This window comes from Monodelphis domestica, chromosome 5 (assembly GCF_027887165.1).
Source record: "Monodelphis domestica isolate mMonDom1 chromosome 5, mMonDom1.pri, whole genome shotgun sequence".
NCBI classification, from domain to species: Eukaryota; Metazoa; Chordata; class Mammalia; order Didelphimorphia; family Didelphidae; genus Monodelphis; species Monodelphis domestica.
The window spans coordinates 18,264,838-18,285,061 of NC_077231.1; the positions used below are offsets into that span (position 1 = coordinate 18,264,838).

General features: G+C 38.4%; 1 protein-coding gene across 2 annotated transcripts in view; it reads left to right on the plus strand.

Moving 5' to 3' along the window:
- PPM1H (protein phosphatase, Mg2+/Mn2+ dependent 1H) overlaps positions 1–20,224 on the plus strand; it is a 345,181-nt gene that overhangs the window by 110,194 nt on the left and 214,763 nt on the right. For both annotated transcript variants that reach the window (XM_056797680.1, XM_016425600.2), the window contains exon 2: positions 18,483–18,651. In XM_056797680.1, the coding sequence (XP_056653658.1) occupies positions 18,483–18,651 (169 nt within the window). The remainder of the gene's footprint in view (positions 1–18,482; positions 18,652–20,224) is intronic.

The window sequence follows — 20,224 nt, forward strand, 5'->3', positions numbered from 1 at the left end:
TTTTTCTTTCCCTTAATTCCTTCATTCCTTCCTCCTTCCCTCCCTCCATCTCCTTGCTCTCATTCTCTCTCTCTCCCTCCTCCGTTCCCTCTCCTCCCCCCCCTTTCTTTCTCCCCCCTTCCTTCCCTCCCTCCCTCCTATCTTACAGTGATACAAAGTGTTTGTTCCTAAGCAGTAAGAGCTAGGCAATTGGGGTTAAGTGACTTGCCCAGGGTCACACAACTAGGAAATATCTGAAGCCAGATTTTAGCCCAAGTTCTTTTGTCTCCAGACCTGGCTCTATCCACAGTCCCACCTAGCTGTCCCAGATTCCTTGATTTTCTTCAGGCTCAACTGACACCTTGCCTGCTACATGAATCTTTCCTTTTTCTCCCCAGTTTCTAGTGCTCTCCCTCTCAAAATAACCAATGTTTTCATTTTGTATATTTTCTTTATATATGTAGCTGCCTTACCTATTTAGGATATAAGTACTAGAACACTAGAATATATCTAGTGTTTTCTTATCATTGGAGCTGTTTATATAGGGGATGGTATAGAGGAAATTCTTATCCAGTTACAGATTTAACCAGGTCACCTCTGGAATTCCTATTGACTCTGGGTCAAGTTTCTGTATCTCGCCAAATCTCCTAAACTGATAAGACATCAGCTGGGCATCTTCTTGGACCAGCCAGCCACCTGTCTCTCTAGCCAAAAGGCTTTTCCATAACAAAGATGAACTTGTTATAATAGCCAGATTATGTTTCTGCTATTAGCCATCTCAACTGTTATCGGCATCAGCACCTTCTGTGCATGAAGTAGAGTTTATCAAGGTTCATCTGGCTAACTTGTCACATTCACTGGAACTCTTCCGCCTAACTCCTACAGCACTTAACCATCTATCCCACTCATTTGACACTTAGTTGCTATTGTTATTTGTCTTGAATTCTCAACCAGATTTTTAGTTCTTGAAACTTGCTCTTACCATTAATGTAACTGGAGGCACCTACATGATAACAGTGGCTAGAGCACTAGGCATAGAGCCAAGAAGATCTCTGTTCAAATTTGTCCACAAATACAAGCAGAGTGACCCTGGGAAAGTCACTTAACCTCTATTTGCCTCAGTTTCCTTGTCTATAAAATAAGGTTAATAATAGCACCCACCTGGGAGAGTTGTTGAGATAATATTTGTAAAGCCATAACACAGTGTGTCTGGCACACAGTAGGTGATTTATAAAATCTTATCCTCTTTCCCACTTGACGTGGCGGCAATTGAGGAGTCCAAGAATGTTAGAACTAGAACTGACCTTCAAGAGAGTTCATTTCAGCCAATTTACTCTTTTTTCATGGCAATGATTGGTTCCAGTGGCCAGGTAGGAGGCTGATGTAGGTGCTATGGAGTGCTTAGAGCTTGGTCAAACATTGAGGCTGCCAAGGTCATCTATTCCATCCCAGGATATCACCAGGTATCTGGCCTTTTGTCTTTCCCCTGGACTTGGATGACTCTGGAAGAGAGAGTGAGGCTGATGACTTTGTGCCACTCTGCCTCACTTAAACCCAGTTTATGAGCAAGTCAAGACATTACTGTATGATGTCACTGGTCCTTTGGGAAAATGAAGGACAAACAACAATAACTCATTTTGTAGGTGAGGAAATTGAGAACCAAAGGAAGAACCAAAGAAAGGTGTTTCAGTGGTTTGAATGCTAAGCCTGGAGAAATGAAAACTAATCTTCCTGATTTCAAATATGACCCCATATACTTAATAGCTGTGCAACCCTAGGAAAATTACTTAACCCTGCTTGCCTCAGTTTCCTCACCTGTCAAATGGCCAACCACCTCTGTATCTCTGCCATGAAAACCCCAAATGGGGTCACTTGGAGTCAACCATGGCTGAAAAACAACAAATATGAAGTGACTTGCCCAAGGTCACATAGCTACTTACTTAGAAGGCAACGACTGGAATCTTGGCTTCCCAAATTTGCTGGTTTGCACTGTTATAAATTTCTGTAGGCTATAGAAATTTGTCTTCATCTTGCTATGACAGAGTCTTTACTCAGGTAGATGAGATTGGTTCTAGATCATGAATTTCTCCTTCTTATTCTAAATAGATTTTTTAAAATGTGAGTTAAGGATTGAATAAGCCCTCAGTGTTGGAAAGAAACACTTGTAGGTTATTTACTTAGCCCTAACAAATAGAACCTACTCAATCAAGATACCCCGCTCCACTGAATTAGATTAGTTTTCCTTCTCTTTATGGAAATTAGTTCAGTCAGCAAGGCCTAATGGGGCAAATGGAGCCCTAAGATGTCAGCCAAGCCTGAAGGGCCCCAACTTCTTGCGAATAGGGTCTTTTATGCCATCAGATAGCCTGGAACTTATTATTCTTTTTAATTTCACAACATTTAATTATTTTGTGGCGGTCATTTGTTTTGTTACTCCAAATTTTACAAAACAAATAAAAGAAACATTTCCTCATACAAAGAAAAACAAGATTGAACATCAATGAAATGACAAATCTCCTATGTGGTGGTCATTCTTTGCTTTTACGTCATCATCATCACTTGTATATGTGGTTTTCCTGGCTCTGCCTCACTTTGCATCAATTCATGTAAATCAGTTCGTGTTTCTCTACATTCATCATGTTCATAGTAAAATCTGTGACGTTTATGTACATCAATTTGCTTAACCATTCCCTAATCAATGAGTTTGTCATTCCTTTTCTTTTTAATTTCAAATGAAATGTTCTTAATGTTTTCAGTGAATTAAAAATGTAATACCTCGTGACTGACTACCAACAATTGAATTTTTCCCTCTCATTCTAAATTGATTTTTATTTATTTTTTTTCAGTGTGAGTTTTTTCATATTGTTGGAAATGTGAACATTATAGCTACTGTAGAGTTTGAAATTCTTGGCTTGGAGTCTCCTGCCTATTCATGTGTCCCACTGTGGCACTAACTGTAATTGATGTGAAAGCATAAGGAATCCTTGTAAACAGCAGGTGAGAGTAGGGGTCCAGATGTTAACTAAGGAACCATCCCATATGCTACAGAAAGTTTTCTAAAAATGTGGTTTGAGATAAATGAGCTGTTGAATCTTACACCATGGTGCCCTGTTGTTGGGGAGAAAGAGTATCTAAAGGATTTGTTTCTCTTACATCAGGTGAAGGAAAGAATTTGCCTTTTTGGCAAAGGAATATTGTTGGGGTAGAGTAAAGCAAATCAAATTTAGTGGAATCTGTTTATTCCCCCCCCCCCATTTGAGTGGTATGGATGAAAAAGAAATGTTACCAGCTATTGAAGTTAAAAGAAAATCAAACTAATTTTTTAACCCAACATATATTTCTTAATATATATTGCTGTATGTGCAAGGCACGTGAAAATCAAGATGGCTTAGTGGTTAGAGAACTGGCCTTACAATCCAGAAATCTTTGGGCAAGTCCTGTTTGTGAAACATACTAGCTATGTGATCACAGGCAAATAACTTATCCTTTTCATGTGTCCTCTTATCCCCTCTCCACTCCCAACTCTTGATAACACTGGAAATTTCTGAATTGTTGGAAAGCATTTGGCACATCAGTATAATCACAGATATCCCCCCCTCCTCCTGCCCCAAAGGATCTGGGAATATAAAAAGAAATACCATTTCTGGCCCTCAAAGAGTTTGGAGGGATATGAAGTTGAAAGTAATTTGAGGAAGAGGAAAACACTACTAGGTTGGGGAATGAAGAAAGACTTATGGACTGGAGCACCTGAGAGCTGAGCTTGAAAGATGAGTGTTAAAGCAAAACAACGAGATTAACATGTTTTTATTTTGTTTGAGAGGTCGCTTATTTCAAAGAAGGGCTTGATGGACATGGTGCCATTTGCCTCCTACCTAAGTGTACTAGCCCATTTGGCTCCTTGAATGGTTTGATCAAGGTCCCCCTCCAAACCAGCCTTGATTAATGACAGGACAGGAATTACATGGATGGCCATGCTGAGTTTAGCCACAGTTGTCGCCCAGGGTTGAAGCTGCAGTCATTGGGGTATTCTTCTTGCCAGCAAGAAGGCTTGTGTGTGACAAAGATGTATCAAACAACGTGATCTGATTCGAATGACTAGCCTTTGCACCCTCCTCTTTGAGGAGGAGGAAGGACCTAGAAGAGGCAGTGCATTTTGCTTTTGGTGTCAGGATCTGGATTCAGAGCTTGGTTTTGCTCTTTATTGACTGTGTAATCTCAGGCCACTCACTGAATTTCTTTCTGCCATTTTCTTACCTATAAAATAAAGGGAGTAAGATTAGATGTTATTTGGTCGTTTGTCAGTTGTGTCTGACTCTTTGTGGTCACATTTGGGGTTTTCTTGGCAGAGATCCTGGAGTGGTTTGCCATCAGCTCATTTTGTAAATAAGGAAACTGAGGCAAACGGGTGGCTTGTGACTTGCTCAGGATCACACAGCTAATAAGTATCTGAGCCTGGATTTGAACTCATGGAGATGAATTTTCCCAATTCCAGGTAGATGACCTGTAAGTAAATTCAGTTCAGCAAGCTTTTAAGTACTTATTATGTGCAAGGCTTTGTGCTTCTAGCTGGAGAGAGACTGGTCTTTGCTCTTTCCCTTCTGAGGCCAAAATCAATTCCCTTAAAACGGTTGCACTGGAAGTTTTCTCCCCAGGCAGCGTCACTTTTTCAGTTGTTATTCTCAAAGGACTTTGGGAGAAAAAGGCAGGCCATTGTTCCCAGGTAGAACTGAGAAGAGCCTTGCCTCGCCATACAGGCTGGTCTGCTTTGAGAGGATTCTAGAATGTATCCTATAATCTGAGATTTCCTGTGCTGTTTAGTTTCTCATTGAATACACACAATCTTCTTTATTCTCCCAGACCTTGTCCTGCAGAGGCTATTGAGACAGCTGGTGACACAGGATTCTTTGGGTTGTTTTTAAGTTAATCTTTAGTCATTATTTGGATTAGAATAATGATTTTACACACACACACACACACACACACACACACACACACACATAATGTTATATAATATATGACACCTTTTATATAAGTGTAATATAAAAATAAAAAGAGTAAGGATTACAATCCCAAGAGTCTCTGTTCTTTTTTGGTTTAATTTTATTGGGGATGGAGGGAAGGAAATAAGCATTTGTTTTTATTTATTTATTTTAAACCCCTTAACGTAACATCTTAGAATCAATACTAAATATCAGTTCCAAGGCAGAAGAGCATTAAGGGCTAAGCAATGAGGGGTGAGTGACTTGTCCAAGGTCCAACACCTAGAAAGTGTCTGAGATCAAATTTGAACCCAGGACTCTAGGATTGGCTCTCTATCTGCCAAGCCACCTACATACCCCAGGAATAAGCATTTTTTAAATGCCTACAATGTGCTAAGCACTTTACACATATTATCTCATTTGCTCCTCACAACAACATTGGGGAAGTAGGTGCTATTGTGACCCCCATTTTACAATTGAGGTACCTGAAGCAGAACAGGTTCAGTGACTTACCCAGGGTCACACAAGTCTGGATGTGTCTAAGGCTCCTAACTCCAACTCCAACACCAAGTCATCTGTTATCTTTTGTGTTTAATAATTCATTTTATTTCCTTTCTAAATGCATCCCTCACCTTTTCCATATTCAGTGAGCCATCCTTTATTTAGATAAAGAATAAAAAAGGAAGATGGGTAAAAACCAGGTCAGCAAAATTAAGCATCACATCAACCAAGTGACAATATTGCACACACGTATAGAAGCTGCATTTTTTTCCGGAGGGGGAGATTCGTGTTTTTCATTTCATTTCTATATCCTCAGCACCTAACACATGCCTTGCACATAGGTAGAAACTGAAACAAAATACTTCCTGTTCACCTGCCCCATAATGGTTCAGAATGTTTGCCGTTGAGAGCATCGCTGGGCGTCGTTTATCACCTTCTTGGTATAAAAGTACATTTCTGAGCTGAGGTACTGTTTCAAGGGGACACAGAATTAATTATTTTAAAGTTTAGCCTCAGGTCTAACGCTCCTCAACCTCCCAGCCCCCTTGCTTAGTTGTTGCCATTCCGGATTCTTCCCCAGTTTCTTCCATGGAAATCCTTCAGTACTCAAGAATAGCCATGAATCACAGAGCTTATGACTGGCCATCATTTTATCTGAAACGAAATCGGGAGGTATAAACAGATGAAAGAAATAAAGAATGCTTGCTTACAGCAGAAATGGGGAATGGGTGAGGGAAGTTCAGTCCACGCCATTCAGAGACCCCTTCTCAGGCATCTCAATAAGTGGAATGCTCAGACCTGGCGAACAGCCTCTTTGCAATATAGCCCCATCCCACTTCTCAGGTTTATCACACATTATTCCCTTTTACCACCAGCAAACTGGCTCACTTCCTATCTTCCACACTGGACATCCCACCTCCTCTCTGCATCCTTTTCCACAGGCTGCCCCCTATGCCTGGCAGGAAGGAAGGAATGAGGCAGAAGAAGAATAAAGAAAGGAAAGATGGAGGTAGAAAAGAGAGGAAGGATGAAAGAAGAATGAAAGGAAGGAGGGAGAAATAAAGGAAACGGGCATTTATTTATTAGGTGCCTACTATGTGCCAGACACTTTGCTAAAAGCTTTATGAATATCTCATTATAACAGCCCTAGGAGTTGAGTTCTCTATTATCCTCCTTTTGTAATTGAGGAAACTGAGGCAGATAACAGTTAAGTACCTAGCCCAGGGTCTTCCAGCTAGTAAAAAAGTATATGAGGACCTATTTGAACTCAGATCTTCAATGACTAGGCTCCACTGAACCATCCAGCAACCTCCTACTTCCCCTCTGCTTCCTAGACTTTCTAGCTTTCTTCAAAGCTTGATGGAAGTACTACCTAAACTAAACCTTTCCTGATCCTCCTCAATATGTTCTTATTTCTGCTTCTTTCCCCTACCTAAAATTGCCTTGGATTTCTTTTGTATTGTATATTGTCTCCTTATATGTATATATGCTGGTTCCCCCCATCAAATGTGAGCTCCCAGAGAACAGACTTGAGACTTTGTGTCAACATACCTAATTAATGTTTGTTGATTGATTCTCTTCTTTCAGGGCCAAATTAGTCATTATGATTATAATAGGGTTTAGTTTGGTGGAGTTTTCCTTCCTTCAAACTCCATTGCTTTTTGTTTTTAAACCCTTCCCTTCCATCTTAGAATCAATACTAGGTATTGCTTCCAAGGCAGATAAGTGGTAAAGACCAGGCAGTTGGGGTAAAGTGACTTACCCAGAGTCACACAGCTAGGGAGTGGCTGAGGGCAGACTTGAGTGATGGACCTCACATCTCCAGGTCCAGCTCTCTAATCATTAAGCCACCTAGCTGCCCCCCATTATTGTACTCATTATACAGATGATTAACCTGGTTCTGATTACTTCTCTCCAAGAATTAGTTCACATCCTTCCCATCATGCTTCTCTAAATCTTTGATATTTTTGTTTGAGAGTGCAGTACTATTATATTATGTTCATATATCCTAGCTTGTAGGGGCTCGCTAGAGTGGACATGCTTTTTAAAGACCCATTAAGGGGGGGAGACCCATTAGACTCTAAGTTCCTTGAGGTTGGGGATATCTTTTGCCCCTTTTTGCTTACTGTACAGAGCAGGCATTTAATGCATGTTTATTGATTGACTTTAATATGTGGTACTTTTCAGGTAGTAGATCTAGAAGACATTTCATTTTCTAGATGAACAAACCCAATCCCAGAGAAGGGATGACTTGCTCAGGGTCCCCCAGCTAGTTCATAGCATACCCCAGGGATTCCAGATAACTTGGAAGTCTAATGTGATTATGGGGTGCCATGCTGCCTCCCTTTACCAGGGAGCCTTGCTTTTTTATTTAATTGAGAACTAAATTTAATTGAACACTGAAGGAGTTGTTGAGTTAGTGGGGCAAGCATGAACCAGGAGATGTTTGTAGCTGGAAGAGAACTCAGAAGTCATCTCCTCCAGTGTGTACCTGAACAGCCTCCTTAAAAGTGCTCATTGAGCCTTTGCTTTAAGAGCTCTGTGAAGGGAAAGGAGGCTTAGGTAGCCCCTTCCACTTTGGAAGAGTTCTGGCCATAAAAATGTTTTTCATTATATCAAATCAAAATCTTTTTGGCAATTGATTTCCTTAGTGCTCCAAGTCCTACTATCTGGGACTACGCAAAAACTTCTTTGAACACTTGAAGATAGACTCATGTTTTATCCTGATTCCTTTATTCTCTACATTACAGGTTCCAGGTTTTTTCAACTGATTCCCATTATGGCAGGAACTCAAGACCTTTTACTCTCATTATTGCCCTCCTCTGGACATGCTGGCTTACCAACATTCAATCTTTATTAAATTATTTTTTAATTTTTAAATCAACAAATTACAACAAATATGAACAAATATTTCAGTATTCCTAGAATAGAAAAAGACTCAATCTCCATTACATATAGTTTTTAAAAGTATTAAATTGAATTTCATTAAACTTTAAGTAAAATTAAATTAAATTAGTAGCAAAATTTTCCTATGTGCCCTTTTATTAACTTTTTTTCTTTCTACTATGGATTTCTTTAATGTTTCATTGATTTTTTTTCTTATTGTTATTACTATCCTGATCCAACCCTCCCATATCCAACCAAATAAAAGCTCTCTCATAACAGATAAGTATAGTAATAATTACAAAATATACCAATCCATTGGTTATGTATAAAAATGTACATTTTATCCTGTACCTATAATGTACTACTTCTCTACCAAGAGGTGGGAAGCATGCTTTATCACCAACCTTTTTAAATCTATTGATCACTGCATTGATGAAGGTCCTGAAGTCTTTCAAAGATAATTTCCTCTTTATTAATATAGACATTATATGGATTATTTCCATTTTGCTTCATTCACTCACCAAACCTCCCCAAGCTTTCCTGAATCCTTACCTTTTGTTATTTCTTTTGATAAAACATCATATTACATTCATACTCCATAGTTTGTTTAGCCACCCCCCAATTGAGGGATATCTACTTTATTTCCAGACTTCTACTGCAACAAAAAGGGTTGTAAATATTTTTGTTCATAGGAATATTTTCCATCTTTTCTTTCATCTCTTTATATAATATGCCTAATAATGGTATCATAGCTATGTTTAAAAGGCATGAATAATTCATTGACTTTGGGGTATAATTCTAAATTGGTTCCCAGAATGATTGGACCTAAATCACTGCTTCATCAGCTATGAATTAGTGTACCTGTCCCTTCCACAATTCCTCCAGAACTTCTTTTTTGCCAGTCTGTTGAGTGAGGCAGAACCTCAGAGTTGTTTCAGTTTGTTATTCATGAATTGGAGCATTTTAAATATAATTTGATAACTTTCATTTCTTTTTTTTAAAGCTATTCATAATCTTTCATATTTGGGAATGGCTCTTATCCTTATTAATGCATTATTAATATTATTATTATTAATTTAATTATGTATTTAAATTTAATTTAATTAAGATTTTCTATAATTAAATTTAGCATTTACTTTTTTTTTTTTTTTAAATATATTTTATTTGATCATTTCCAAGCATTATTCGTTAAAGACATAGATCATTTTCTTTTCCTCCCCCCCACCCCCCATAGCCGACGCGTAAGTCCACTGGGCATTAGATGTTTTCTTGATTTGAACCCATTGCTTTGTTGATAGTATTTGCATTAGAGTGTTCATTTAAAGTCTATCCTCTGTCATGTCCCCTCAACCTCTGTATTCAGGCAGTTGCTTTTTCTCGGTGTTTCCACTCCCATAGTTTATCCTTTGCTTATGAATGGTGTTTTTTTTCTCCTGGATCCCTGAAAGTTGTTCAGGGACATTACACCGCCCCTAATGGAGAAGTCCATTACGTTCGATTATACCACAGTGTATTAGTCTCTGTGTACAATGTTCTCCTGGTTCTGCTCCTCTCGCTCTGCATCACTTCCTGGAGGTTGTTCCAGTCTCCATGGAACTTCTCCACTTTATTATTCCTTTGAGCACAATAGTATTCCATCACCAACATATACCACAGTTTGTTCAGCCATTCCCCAATTGATGGGCATCCCCTCGTTTTCCAGTTTTGGGCCACCACAAAGAGCGCAGCTATGAATATTTTTGTACAAGCCTTTGTGTCCATTATCTCTTTGGGGTACAGACCCAGCAGTGCTATGGCTGGGTCAAAGGGTAGATATTCTTTTGTCGCCCTTTGGGCATAGTTCCAAATTGCCCTCCAGAATGGTTGGATCAGTTCACAACTCCACCAGCAATGAATTAATGTCCCTACTTTGCCACATCCCCTCCAGCATTCATTACTTTCCTTTGCTGTTATGTTAGCCAATCTGCTAGGTGTGAGGTGATACCTCAGAGTTGTTTTGATTTGCATCTCTCTGATTATAAGAGATGTAGAACACTTCTTCATGTGCTTGTTAATAGTTTTGATTTCTTTATCTGAGAACTGCCTATCCATTTCCCTTGCCCATTTATCAATTGGAGAATGGCTTGATTTTTTGTACAATTGATTTAGCTCATTATAAATATGAGTAATTAAACCTTTGTCAGAGGTTTCTATGAAGATTTTTTCCCAATTTGTTGTTTCCCTTCTGATTTTAGTTATATTGGTTTTGTTTGTACAAAAGCTTTTTAGTTTGATGTAGTCAAAATTATTTATTTTACATTTTGTGATTCTTTCTATATCTTGCTTGGTTTTAAAGCCTTTCCCCTCCCAAAGGTCTGACATGTATACTATTCTGTGTTTACCCAATTTACTTATGGTTTCCTTCTTTATGTTTAAGTCACTCACCCATTTTGAATTTATCTTGGTGTAGGGTGTGAGGTGTTGATCTATTCCTAGTCTCTCCCACACTGTCTTCCAATTTTCCCAGCAGTTTTTATCGAATAGTGGATTTTTGTCCCAAAAGCTGGGATCTTTGGGTTTATCGTATACTGTCTTGCTGAGGTCGTTTTCCCCCAGTCTATTCCACTGATCTTCCTTTCTGTTTCTTAGCCAGTACCAAATTGTTTTGATGACTGCTGCTTTGTAATATAGTTTGAGGTCTGGGACTGCAAGGCCCCCATCATATGTGTTTTTTTTCATTATTTCCCTGGATATCCTTGATCTTTTGTTCTTCCAAATGAACTTTGTTATGGTTTTTTCTAAATCAGTGAAGAAGTATTTTGGTAGTTCAATGGGTATGGCACTAAATAGATAAATAAGTTTGGGTAGGATGGTCATTTTTATTATATTGGCTCGTCCTATCCATGAGCAGTTAATGTTTTTCCAATTGTTCAAGTCTAGTTTTAGTTGTGTGGCGAGTGTTTTGTAGTTGTGTTCATATAGTTCCTGTGTTTGTCTTGGGAGATAGATTCCTAGGTATTTTATTTTGTCTAAGGTGATTTTGAATGGGATTTCTCTTTCTAGTTCTTGCTGCTGAGCTGTGTTGGAGATATATAGAAAAGCTGATGATTTATGTGGGTTTATTTTGTATCCTGCAACTTTGCTAAAGTTGTTGATTATTTCAATTAGCTTTTTGGTTGAATCTCTAGGATTCTTTAAGTAGACCATCATGTCATCCGCAAAGAGTGATAACTTGGTCTCCTCCTTGCCTATTCTGATACCTTCAATTTCTTTATCTTCTCTAATTGCTACTGCTAGTGTTTCTAGTACAATGTCAAATAGTAGAGGTGATAATGGGCATCCTTGTTTCACTCCTGATCTTATTGGGAATGCATCTAGTTTATCCCCATTGCAGATGATATTAGCTGTTGGTTTTAGATATATACTGTTTATTATTTTTAGGAATGACCCTTCTATTCCTATGCTTTCTAGTGTTTTTAATAGGAATGGGTGTTGTATTTTATCAAAGGCTTTTTCTGCATCTATTGAGATAATCATGTGGTTCTTGCTAGTTTGCTTGTTGATGTGGTCAATTATGTGGATGGTTTTCCTAATGTTGAACCAGCCCTGCATCCCTGGTATGAATCCTACTTGATCATGGTGAATGATCCTTCTGATCACTTGCTGGAGTCTTTTTGCTAGTATCCTATTTAAAATTTTTGCATCTATATTCATTAGGGAGATTGGTCTATAGTTTTCTTTCTCTGTTTTTGACCTGCCTGGTTTTGGAATCAGTACCATGTTTGTGTCGTAAAAGGAGTTTGGTAGAACTCCCTCTTTGCTTATTATGTCAAATAGTTTGTATAGTATTGGGGTTAACTGTTCTCTGAATGTTTGATAGAATTCACAGGTGAATCCATCAGGCCCTGGGGATTTTTTCTTAGGAAGTTCTTTGATGGCTTGATGGATTTCAATTTCTGATATGGGATTATTTAAGAATTCTATTTCCTCTTCTGTTAGTCTAGGCAGTTTGTATTTTTGTATATATTCATCCATTTCTCCTAAATTGGTGTATTTATTGCCATATAATTGGGCAAAGTAATTTCTAATGATTGCCTTAATTTCCTCCTCATTGGAGGTGCTGTCCCCCTTTTCATCTTTAATGCTGTGAATTTGCTTTTCTTCCTTCCTTTTTTTAATTAGATTGACCAGTACTTTGTCTATTTTGTTTGTTTTTTCAAAGTACCAGCTTCTTGTCTTATTTATTAAATCAATAGTTCTATCACTTTCGATTTTATTAATTTCTCCCTTAATTTTTAGGATTTCTAATTTGGTTTTCTGCTGGGGGTTTTTAATTTGATCGCTTTCGAGTTTTTTCAATTGCATTTCCAATTGATTGATCTCTGCTCTCCCTTGTTTGTTAATATGAGCTTTCAGGGATATGAATTTGCCTCTGATTACCGCTTTGGCTGCATCCCAAAAGGTTTGAAAGGATGTTTCGCCATTGTCATTTTCCTTGATGAAATTATTAATTGTTTCTATGATTTCTTCTTTAGCTAAACGGTTTTGGAGTATCATATTGTTTAATTTCCAATTGGTTTTAGATTTGGTTTTCCATGTACCATTACTAATCATTATTTTTATTGCCTTGTGATCTGAGAAGGCTGCATTCATTATTTCTGCTTTTTTGCATTTGTGTGCTATGTTTCTGTGACCTAATGTATGGTCAATTTTTGTGAATGTGCCATGTGGGGCTGAGAAGAAGGTGTATTCCTTTTTATCCCTATTTATTTTTCTCCATATGTCTATTAATTCTAATTTTTCTAAGATTTCATTCACTTCTTTTACCTCTTTCTTATTTATTTTTTGATTCGATTTATCTAAATTTGATAATGGTTGGCTTAAGTCTCCCACTAGTATGGTTTTATTGTCTATTTCTTCCTTCAATTCTCCTAGTTTCTCCATTAGAAATTTGGGTGCTATATTATTTGGTGCATACATGTTGATTAATGATATTTCCTCATTGTCTAGAGTCCCTTTTAACAAAATATAATTACCTTCCCTATCCCTTTTGATCAGGTCTATTTTTGCATTGGCTTTATCAGATATCATGATTACCACTCCTGCCTTCTTTCTATCAGTTGAGGCCCAGAAGGTCTTACTCCATCCTTTAATTCTGACCTTGTGGGTGTCAACCCGCCTCATGTGTGTTTCTTGAAGACAACATATGGTAGGGTTTTGGATTCTAATCCATTCTGCTATTCGTCTACGTTTTATGGGTGAGTTCATCCCATTCACGTTCAAAGTTATGATTGTCATTTGTGGACTCCCTGGCATTTTGATTGCCTTCCCTAATTCTAACCTTTTCTTCTTCGGCTCTACCTTTTAGTCCAGTGATTTACTTTGAATCAGCCCCCCTTGTCCCCTCCCTTGATGTTTCCCTTTTTAGTCCCTCCCTTTTTGTTCCCTCCCCCTCCCCCCTCTCTTTCCCTCCCTTTTTGTTCTCCCTCTCCCCCTCCCCCCCTTGGTTTTCCCTTCTCCTTACCCTTGTTGGGTAAGATAGAATTCAAGATCCCAATGGATCTGGATGTTTTTCCCTCTCAGAGTTGATTTCCCTGAGATTGAGGTTTAAGTAAACCCCCCCCCCCCTCTCTTCCTCTCCTTCTTATAGGAGTTTTCTTCCCCTCCCCTTCCCCTGTGAATCTTTGTGTGAGAACCATTATTCTATTTGGTCTTTCTTTACCCCCTATTTATACATTACATTTTCCCCACATATTAGTATACATAGGTTGATATAAATGTAGTCCTTATAGAAGAGAGTTTGAGTAAAAGAAGATAACATTTTTCCCCTTTCCTTAATATTTACCTTTTCAGGTATTCCTTGCTCTTTGATTTTCGGTATCAAACTTTCCACAGAGCTCTGGTCTTTTCTTTGCAAAAAGTTGGAAGTCTTCAATTTTGTTGAATGCCCATACTTTCCCTTGGAAGTATATAGTCAGTTTTGCTGGGTAGCTGATTCTTGGTTGGAGACCCAGCTCTCTTGCCTTTCTGAAGATCATGTTCCATGCCTTACGATCATTCAGCGTAGAACTTGCAAGGTCTTGTGTGACCCTGATTGGCATTCCTTTATATCTAAATTGTCTTTTTCTGGCTTCCTGTAGGATTTTTTCTTTTGTTTGATAGCTTTGGAATTTGGCAATTACATTCCTGGGAGTTGTCTTTTGGGGGTTTAGTGTAGAAGGTGTTCTGTGAGCTCTGTCAGTGGCTGTATTGCCCCCTTGTTCTAGAATCTCTGGGCAATTTTCTTTGATTATATCTTGTATCACCATGTCCAGTTTGGTGTTTATTTCTGGCTTTTCTGGGAGTCCAATTATTCTTAAATTTTCTCTTCTCCCCCTGTTTTCCAGATCTATCACCTTGTCGGTGAGATATTTTATGTTCTCTTCTAATTTCTTGGTGTTTTGGCTTTGCTTTATTAGTTCTTGCTTTAAAGCCTGGTTTTCTTTTACAGTTTGGTCAAACTGGTTTTGTAGATGCGTGAATTTCTTTTGCATCATTTCCCACTTTTCCTCCCAGAGGGCTTCCATCTTTTTGGTCCTTTCTGATTCAAATTCTTCATGGGTTTGTGGAGAGTTTCTATTTCCTTTGGAAGATTTTGGAGAATTTTCTTGTATATCTTCTTCTATCTGCTCTGTATTTTGTATTTTGGCTCCATAGAATGTGTCCAGAGTCGCCCCTTTCTTCTTATTTTTCTTGGTATTTTGGGGCTTCTGTGCTTCTGTGGAGTTTGTCATCTCTGAACGTGGAGGATTGGCTTTTCTTGTCTTTGTCTGGTGATCAGAGGCTTTAGTCCTGGGCAGATGGTTCTATGACTTTCCCTGGGTTAAACTGAATATGCCTCACTGGAACTGGAATGGAAGGGTCGGACCACGAGGCCACACTCTCCCCCTGGCTCGATTTCCGGAAGTTGCCTTCAGAATCCCTGGCCGTGAGGCTGTTTCGTTGGCCTGCGGGGGGATGGGCTGCCGCTTCCCCAAGCTCCAAGAGCACAGACTTTCACTGAGACTTGGATAGCAGGATCCAGCCCGTGAGGCTGTCTTGCCCGCCCTGAGGGTTGCTGTTGTTTTGACCAGCTCTCTGCAGCGGAGGCCCCAGGCAGTAACTTTCACCCGGACCGACCAGCTCTTTGCAGCGGAGGCCCCAGGCAGTAACTTTCAACCAGACCGACAGGCTCTCTGCAGCGGAAGCCCCAGGCAGTAACTTTCACCCGGACCTACCGGCTCTCTGCAGCGGAAGCCCCAGGCAGTAACTTTCACCCGGACTGGGACTTGGGTAGAAGACCCTGAGGGTTGTTGTTCCTCAGACCCTGCTCTCTGAGCCCGGCGCGGCTGCCGCTTCCGGGAGCCTTGGACTCTGCGCTCCTACCCCTGAGGTCCGAGGGATCTCGGGTTCTGGCTTTTAAGGGGAGCCGTACCTTTTGAACCGGGTCCAGGTCCAGGAGGAGGGTTCCCAGGGTCTGTGCTGTTGATCGTTTTGAATTTCGGCGCCTTAGGAGCTTCTAGTTTGAGATCGGTCGGGAAGGGTTTTCCGGAGATCTGAACTTCAGCTTTCTCTAAGCCGCCATCTTAACCGGAAGTCCTTAGCATTTACTTTTTAAAACTATAGGTGATAGAGATTCAGTCTATCATATACAATCTTTTTTCTGTTCTTAGACTATGAAAATATTTGTTCATCTTTATTGTCCTTATTTATATCAGTTCTCAATATGTCTTAGATATCATACCTTTATCCGAGGAATTTGGTGCTAAAGTTTTTCCCCCAGCAACGGTTTCCCTTCTGGTTTTAATGTCTTTAGTTTTGTTTATGTAAAATCTTGGCAATTTTCTATAATCAAAATTGTCCATTTTATGTTTTATGATTATCCCTCGTTTGGTCCAGAACTCTTCTCCTGATCATAATGGAAGAAATCACTTTCCTTTCTCCTCATGTTTCATTAAGATGTTTCCTTATATTTAGTTCATATATGGGCTTGGAGCTTATTGTGGTATATGGTATAATATATTTTGTCATCATCTTGCAGTGTGTTTTATGAGCTTCCAGACCAAAATATTCCAGATGAGATCTGACAAGGGCACATTACAGGCAGGCCACTTCCCTAATCCTGGATGCTTTGCCTCTCTTAATGCAGCTCAGGGCTGCCTTAGTTTTTTTTTATTTTCCATAACCGTATAGCATATTTTTGCCATCTTTGTCAGATTTGCAAAGTGACATATATGTGCATATAGAAAACAATATTATATATCTCATATATTATATTACATAATATCCTCATTTGATCCTCACAACAACCCTTTAATGTGGGTCTGCTGAGGCAGACAAAAGTTAAGTGATTTATCCAGGGTCACACAACTATTAAGTGTTTCAGGCCAGTTTTGAACTTGGGTCTTCTTGACTCCAGACTCTATCTACTGTGCCTCCTAGGTACTCACTTACATTATTTATTCATAAGTCTCTTGTAGCATATCTTCTTCAGATGTTGACTAGTTCTTGCCTCTGTCATCTTATACTTGTGAAGTTATTGTGTTTAGCATGACTATAAGACTTTATATTTATCCTTATTGTAGTTCACTTATTCATTTTAGTCCATTGTTCTAATCTGTAAAGATTGTTTTATTTTGTGACTGTCATCCAGTGGGTTAGCAAACCTTCCCAGTTTTCTATGATTGGCCAATTTGATGAAGATACCATCTATATTTATCCAAGTCATTGATCAAATGATTTTAATAGTAACAGACCAAGCTGAGAACCTTTGGGTCCTCCACTGAAGACTTCCCTCCTCAGTGAATCCTCATTTGATCCAGCCACACATTTCCCAATATACCTGATTTTACTACTTATCAACCCTTACCTGCCCATCTTATATCTACGAGACTTTAGTGATTTAGAGCTATAAAGATTTTGCCTAGTGTAACACTGCTTTTCAGATCCTAGGTAGCAAGTTTATACTAGCAAAGAATTTTAGGATTTTCCAACCAAAAACCCTCACCTGTCACACTTCTCACAAAACCATGTTCTCTCTAAATATCCCTTTGTACTTAAGAGACGTATGTTGAATTTAATATTATCGAATTTAAAATTATATATTTAATACTTATTTGAAATAAAGTAATGCTCATAAGAATAGTCATTGTTTGGAAACTGTTATTATTACACTATACATTATTTACAGATGAAAGTCTGTTAATATCTGGGCCATTAAATTGGTTTTCCACTGATTCCTCCTATGCAAATAACCCTCCAAACCACACAAAACCTTTCCTTGTCTTTGCATGAATCCTACATCTATCCCTGTACCCATTACTGTTGAGGAAGGGGGGTACTTTTCCCCTAACTGTTGGTGTCACCATATTATCTCAATCCAAGCTGATTCTAGAAAATAAATTGATCGACCTATGGTTGCTGTCCTCCGCATGAGACAACTGAAGGATAGGGAATCATTTCCGTGATGAGTTGCCAAGCTGGAACTCTCCCACCACCACCACCACCACCACCACCACCACCACCACCTTAAGTACTTGCAAAATGTAAAGCATCACCCCAGATGATGGTGAAGGAGGCATACTTTGGAAGGAGTAAAAGTCAATTTTATTTAGTCTTATGTGTGATGCCCAGCATATCAGTGATAATATATATATGGTTATGCATTTCCCTTAGGTCTGAAAAGTAGGTTATAATTCACTGATGAGGTAGAATTCATGGTGGTCTCATCTTTAATCACTTGGAGTAGAGAGAATTCTCTGAGCCAATCTATCTATCCTCAAGCAACTGGGGGGGAAAATCTCAGGTACCAAGTTAACCTTAGAAGTGTAATTACTTCTCTCCCCAGTTTGTAACAGAATGAATTGGGACTCTTGACCCCATCTCTTTAAGTGTCTCCAATATGTCTCTTAGTAGGTTCCAGGAACATCAAACCTCTAATTTATATGGTACCATGAAGAAAACCTTGGGGTTTTCTTTCTCACTCCAGGATACAAAAATACCTTGCAGGATTTTTATTTCCCTTCTCTGGCAGAAAGTATTTTAATAGCTTAGCATCCCATTAAGTGTTTGATTTAGAGGGGGCTGTGAACTTCTAGTAAAACAATTTGTCCAACTGGCTTCTTTTCTTTTCTTTTCCAGAGTGATCAATGCAGGAAAGAGCACACACAATGAAGATCAGGCCAGTTGTGAGGTGCTATCAGTGAAGAAGAAACCAGGAGTCATTACTTCAACTCCAAACAAAAATTCATCTGCAAAGCGAAGGTCCTCTCTTCCCAATGGAGAAGGGCTGCAACTAAAGGAGAATTCTGTAAGATAATCCTTTTTAATCTTGGTATTCACATATTACAGATATTCTTTGCCATAGACTCTAAGAAATTGTCTTAGCTTTTTTCCTCATGTGTATAATATGCAAAGACCAAATTGAGTGTATAGGGTAGAGAAGAGAGACAGAAGACGGAGTATGCCAAATTGGCTTACAACAGGACTTCTCAAACTTTTTATTTCAAGATCCCTTTAACTCTTAAAACATTATTGAAACCAACCCCAAAGAGGTTTTGTTTATGAATTAACCCCATCAATATTTAGTATATCAGAAATGAAAGCTAATAAGTTTTTTAAAAACTCATTTAAAGTAACAATCATAAAACCATCATGTTAACATAAATAATTTTTATGAAAGGTAATTATATTTTCCAAGCAAAAAAATTAGAAGATCATTTTTACATCATTTTACCCATTTTTGCAAATCTCTTTAATGCCTGGCTTGCTAAAAGACTGAGGAAGCTTGCAAATCATCTCATTGGATTTGGGTAGAATTATTTTTGATCCTCCTTTATATATTACATAAAAGAATCCATGTTCCAGATCAAGAATTCTTTCCCTTGAAAACAACTCCCAGAAAGTTCACTTTTATGTCCTGGAGTATATGGAGACAAAAATAAAATGAAATACAATTCAATACTGGGATAGAGAGACAGTAAGAGATGAAGAAGCAGGTAATTTAGGATGGAGTATTTCTGATTTCTAACTCAGGAGGGCTAACTAGGTTCAACAGCCCAGAAAGGCAAGGCTTTACAGTATCCTTAAGTCAAAGAATGGGCAGTGAGGACTAGAAAACTATAGAGAATCCAGAAAATCATTCATTATGATCATATGGGATTGATACTAGGAATCCAAGAATGGGTAGACCTTAGGAAAATCAAACTACATACTTAATTTTATTTAAAAACCATCTCAGTAGATGCAGAAAAGGCCTTTGACAAAGTATAATACTCTTTTATGCTAAAAACCCAACAAAGTATAGGCATACTAGGACCCTTTAAAGTATTATATAAAGCTTTGATCTAAAATCAGAAGCAAGCATTATATGCAGTAGGGAAACAAACACTAGAACCTTTTCCATTAAATAAAAAATTCATACCTGGAATGAAGCAAGGATGCCAACTCTCCTCACTTATTTGATATAGTTCTAGAAATGCTAACAACAGCAGTAAGACAAGAGAAAGAAATTAAAGACATAAAGACAGGCAGGGAGATAAACTCCCTATTTGCTGGTGATATGATAATTGGGAAATTCTAGGGATTTAACAAGGATACTAATTGAGACAGTAGCTTCAGCAAAGTTTTAGGCTAAAAAAAATCTTCAAAAAGCAGTGTTTTGACTTCTATATAATAATAACAAAGCACAAGAAACAATAATAAAAAAGAAAATCTCATTCCATAAAAACTCTAAATTTCATAAAATATCTGGGGATCAACCTACCAAATGCACCAAAAACTTGTATAGATTCAGTTACAAAGGAATCCTTAAAGAAATAAAGAACAACATAAGTGGTAGAATATTTAGTGCTTATGGCTAGGCCATGCCAATATAATAAAAA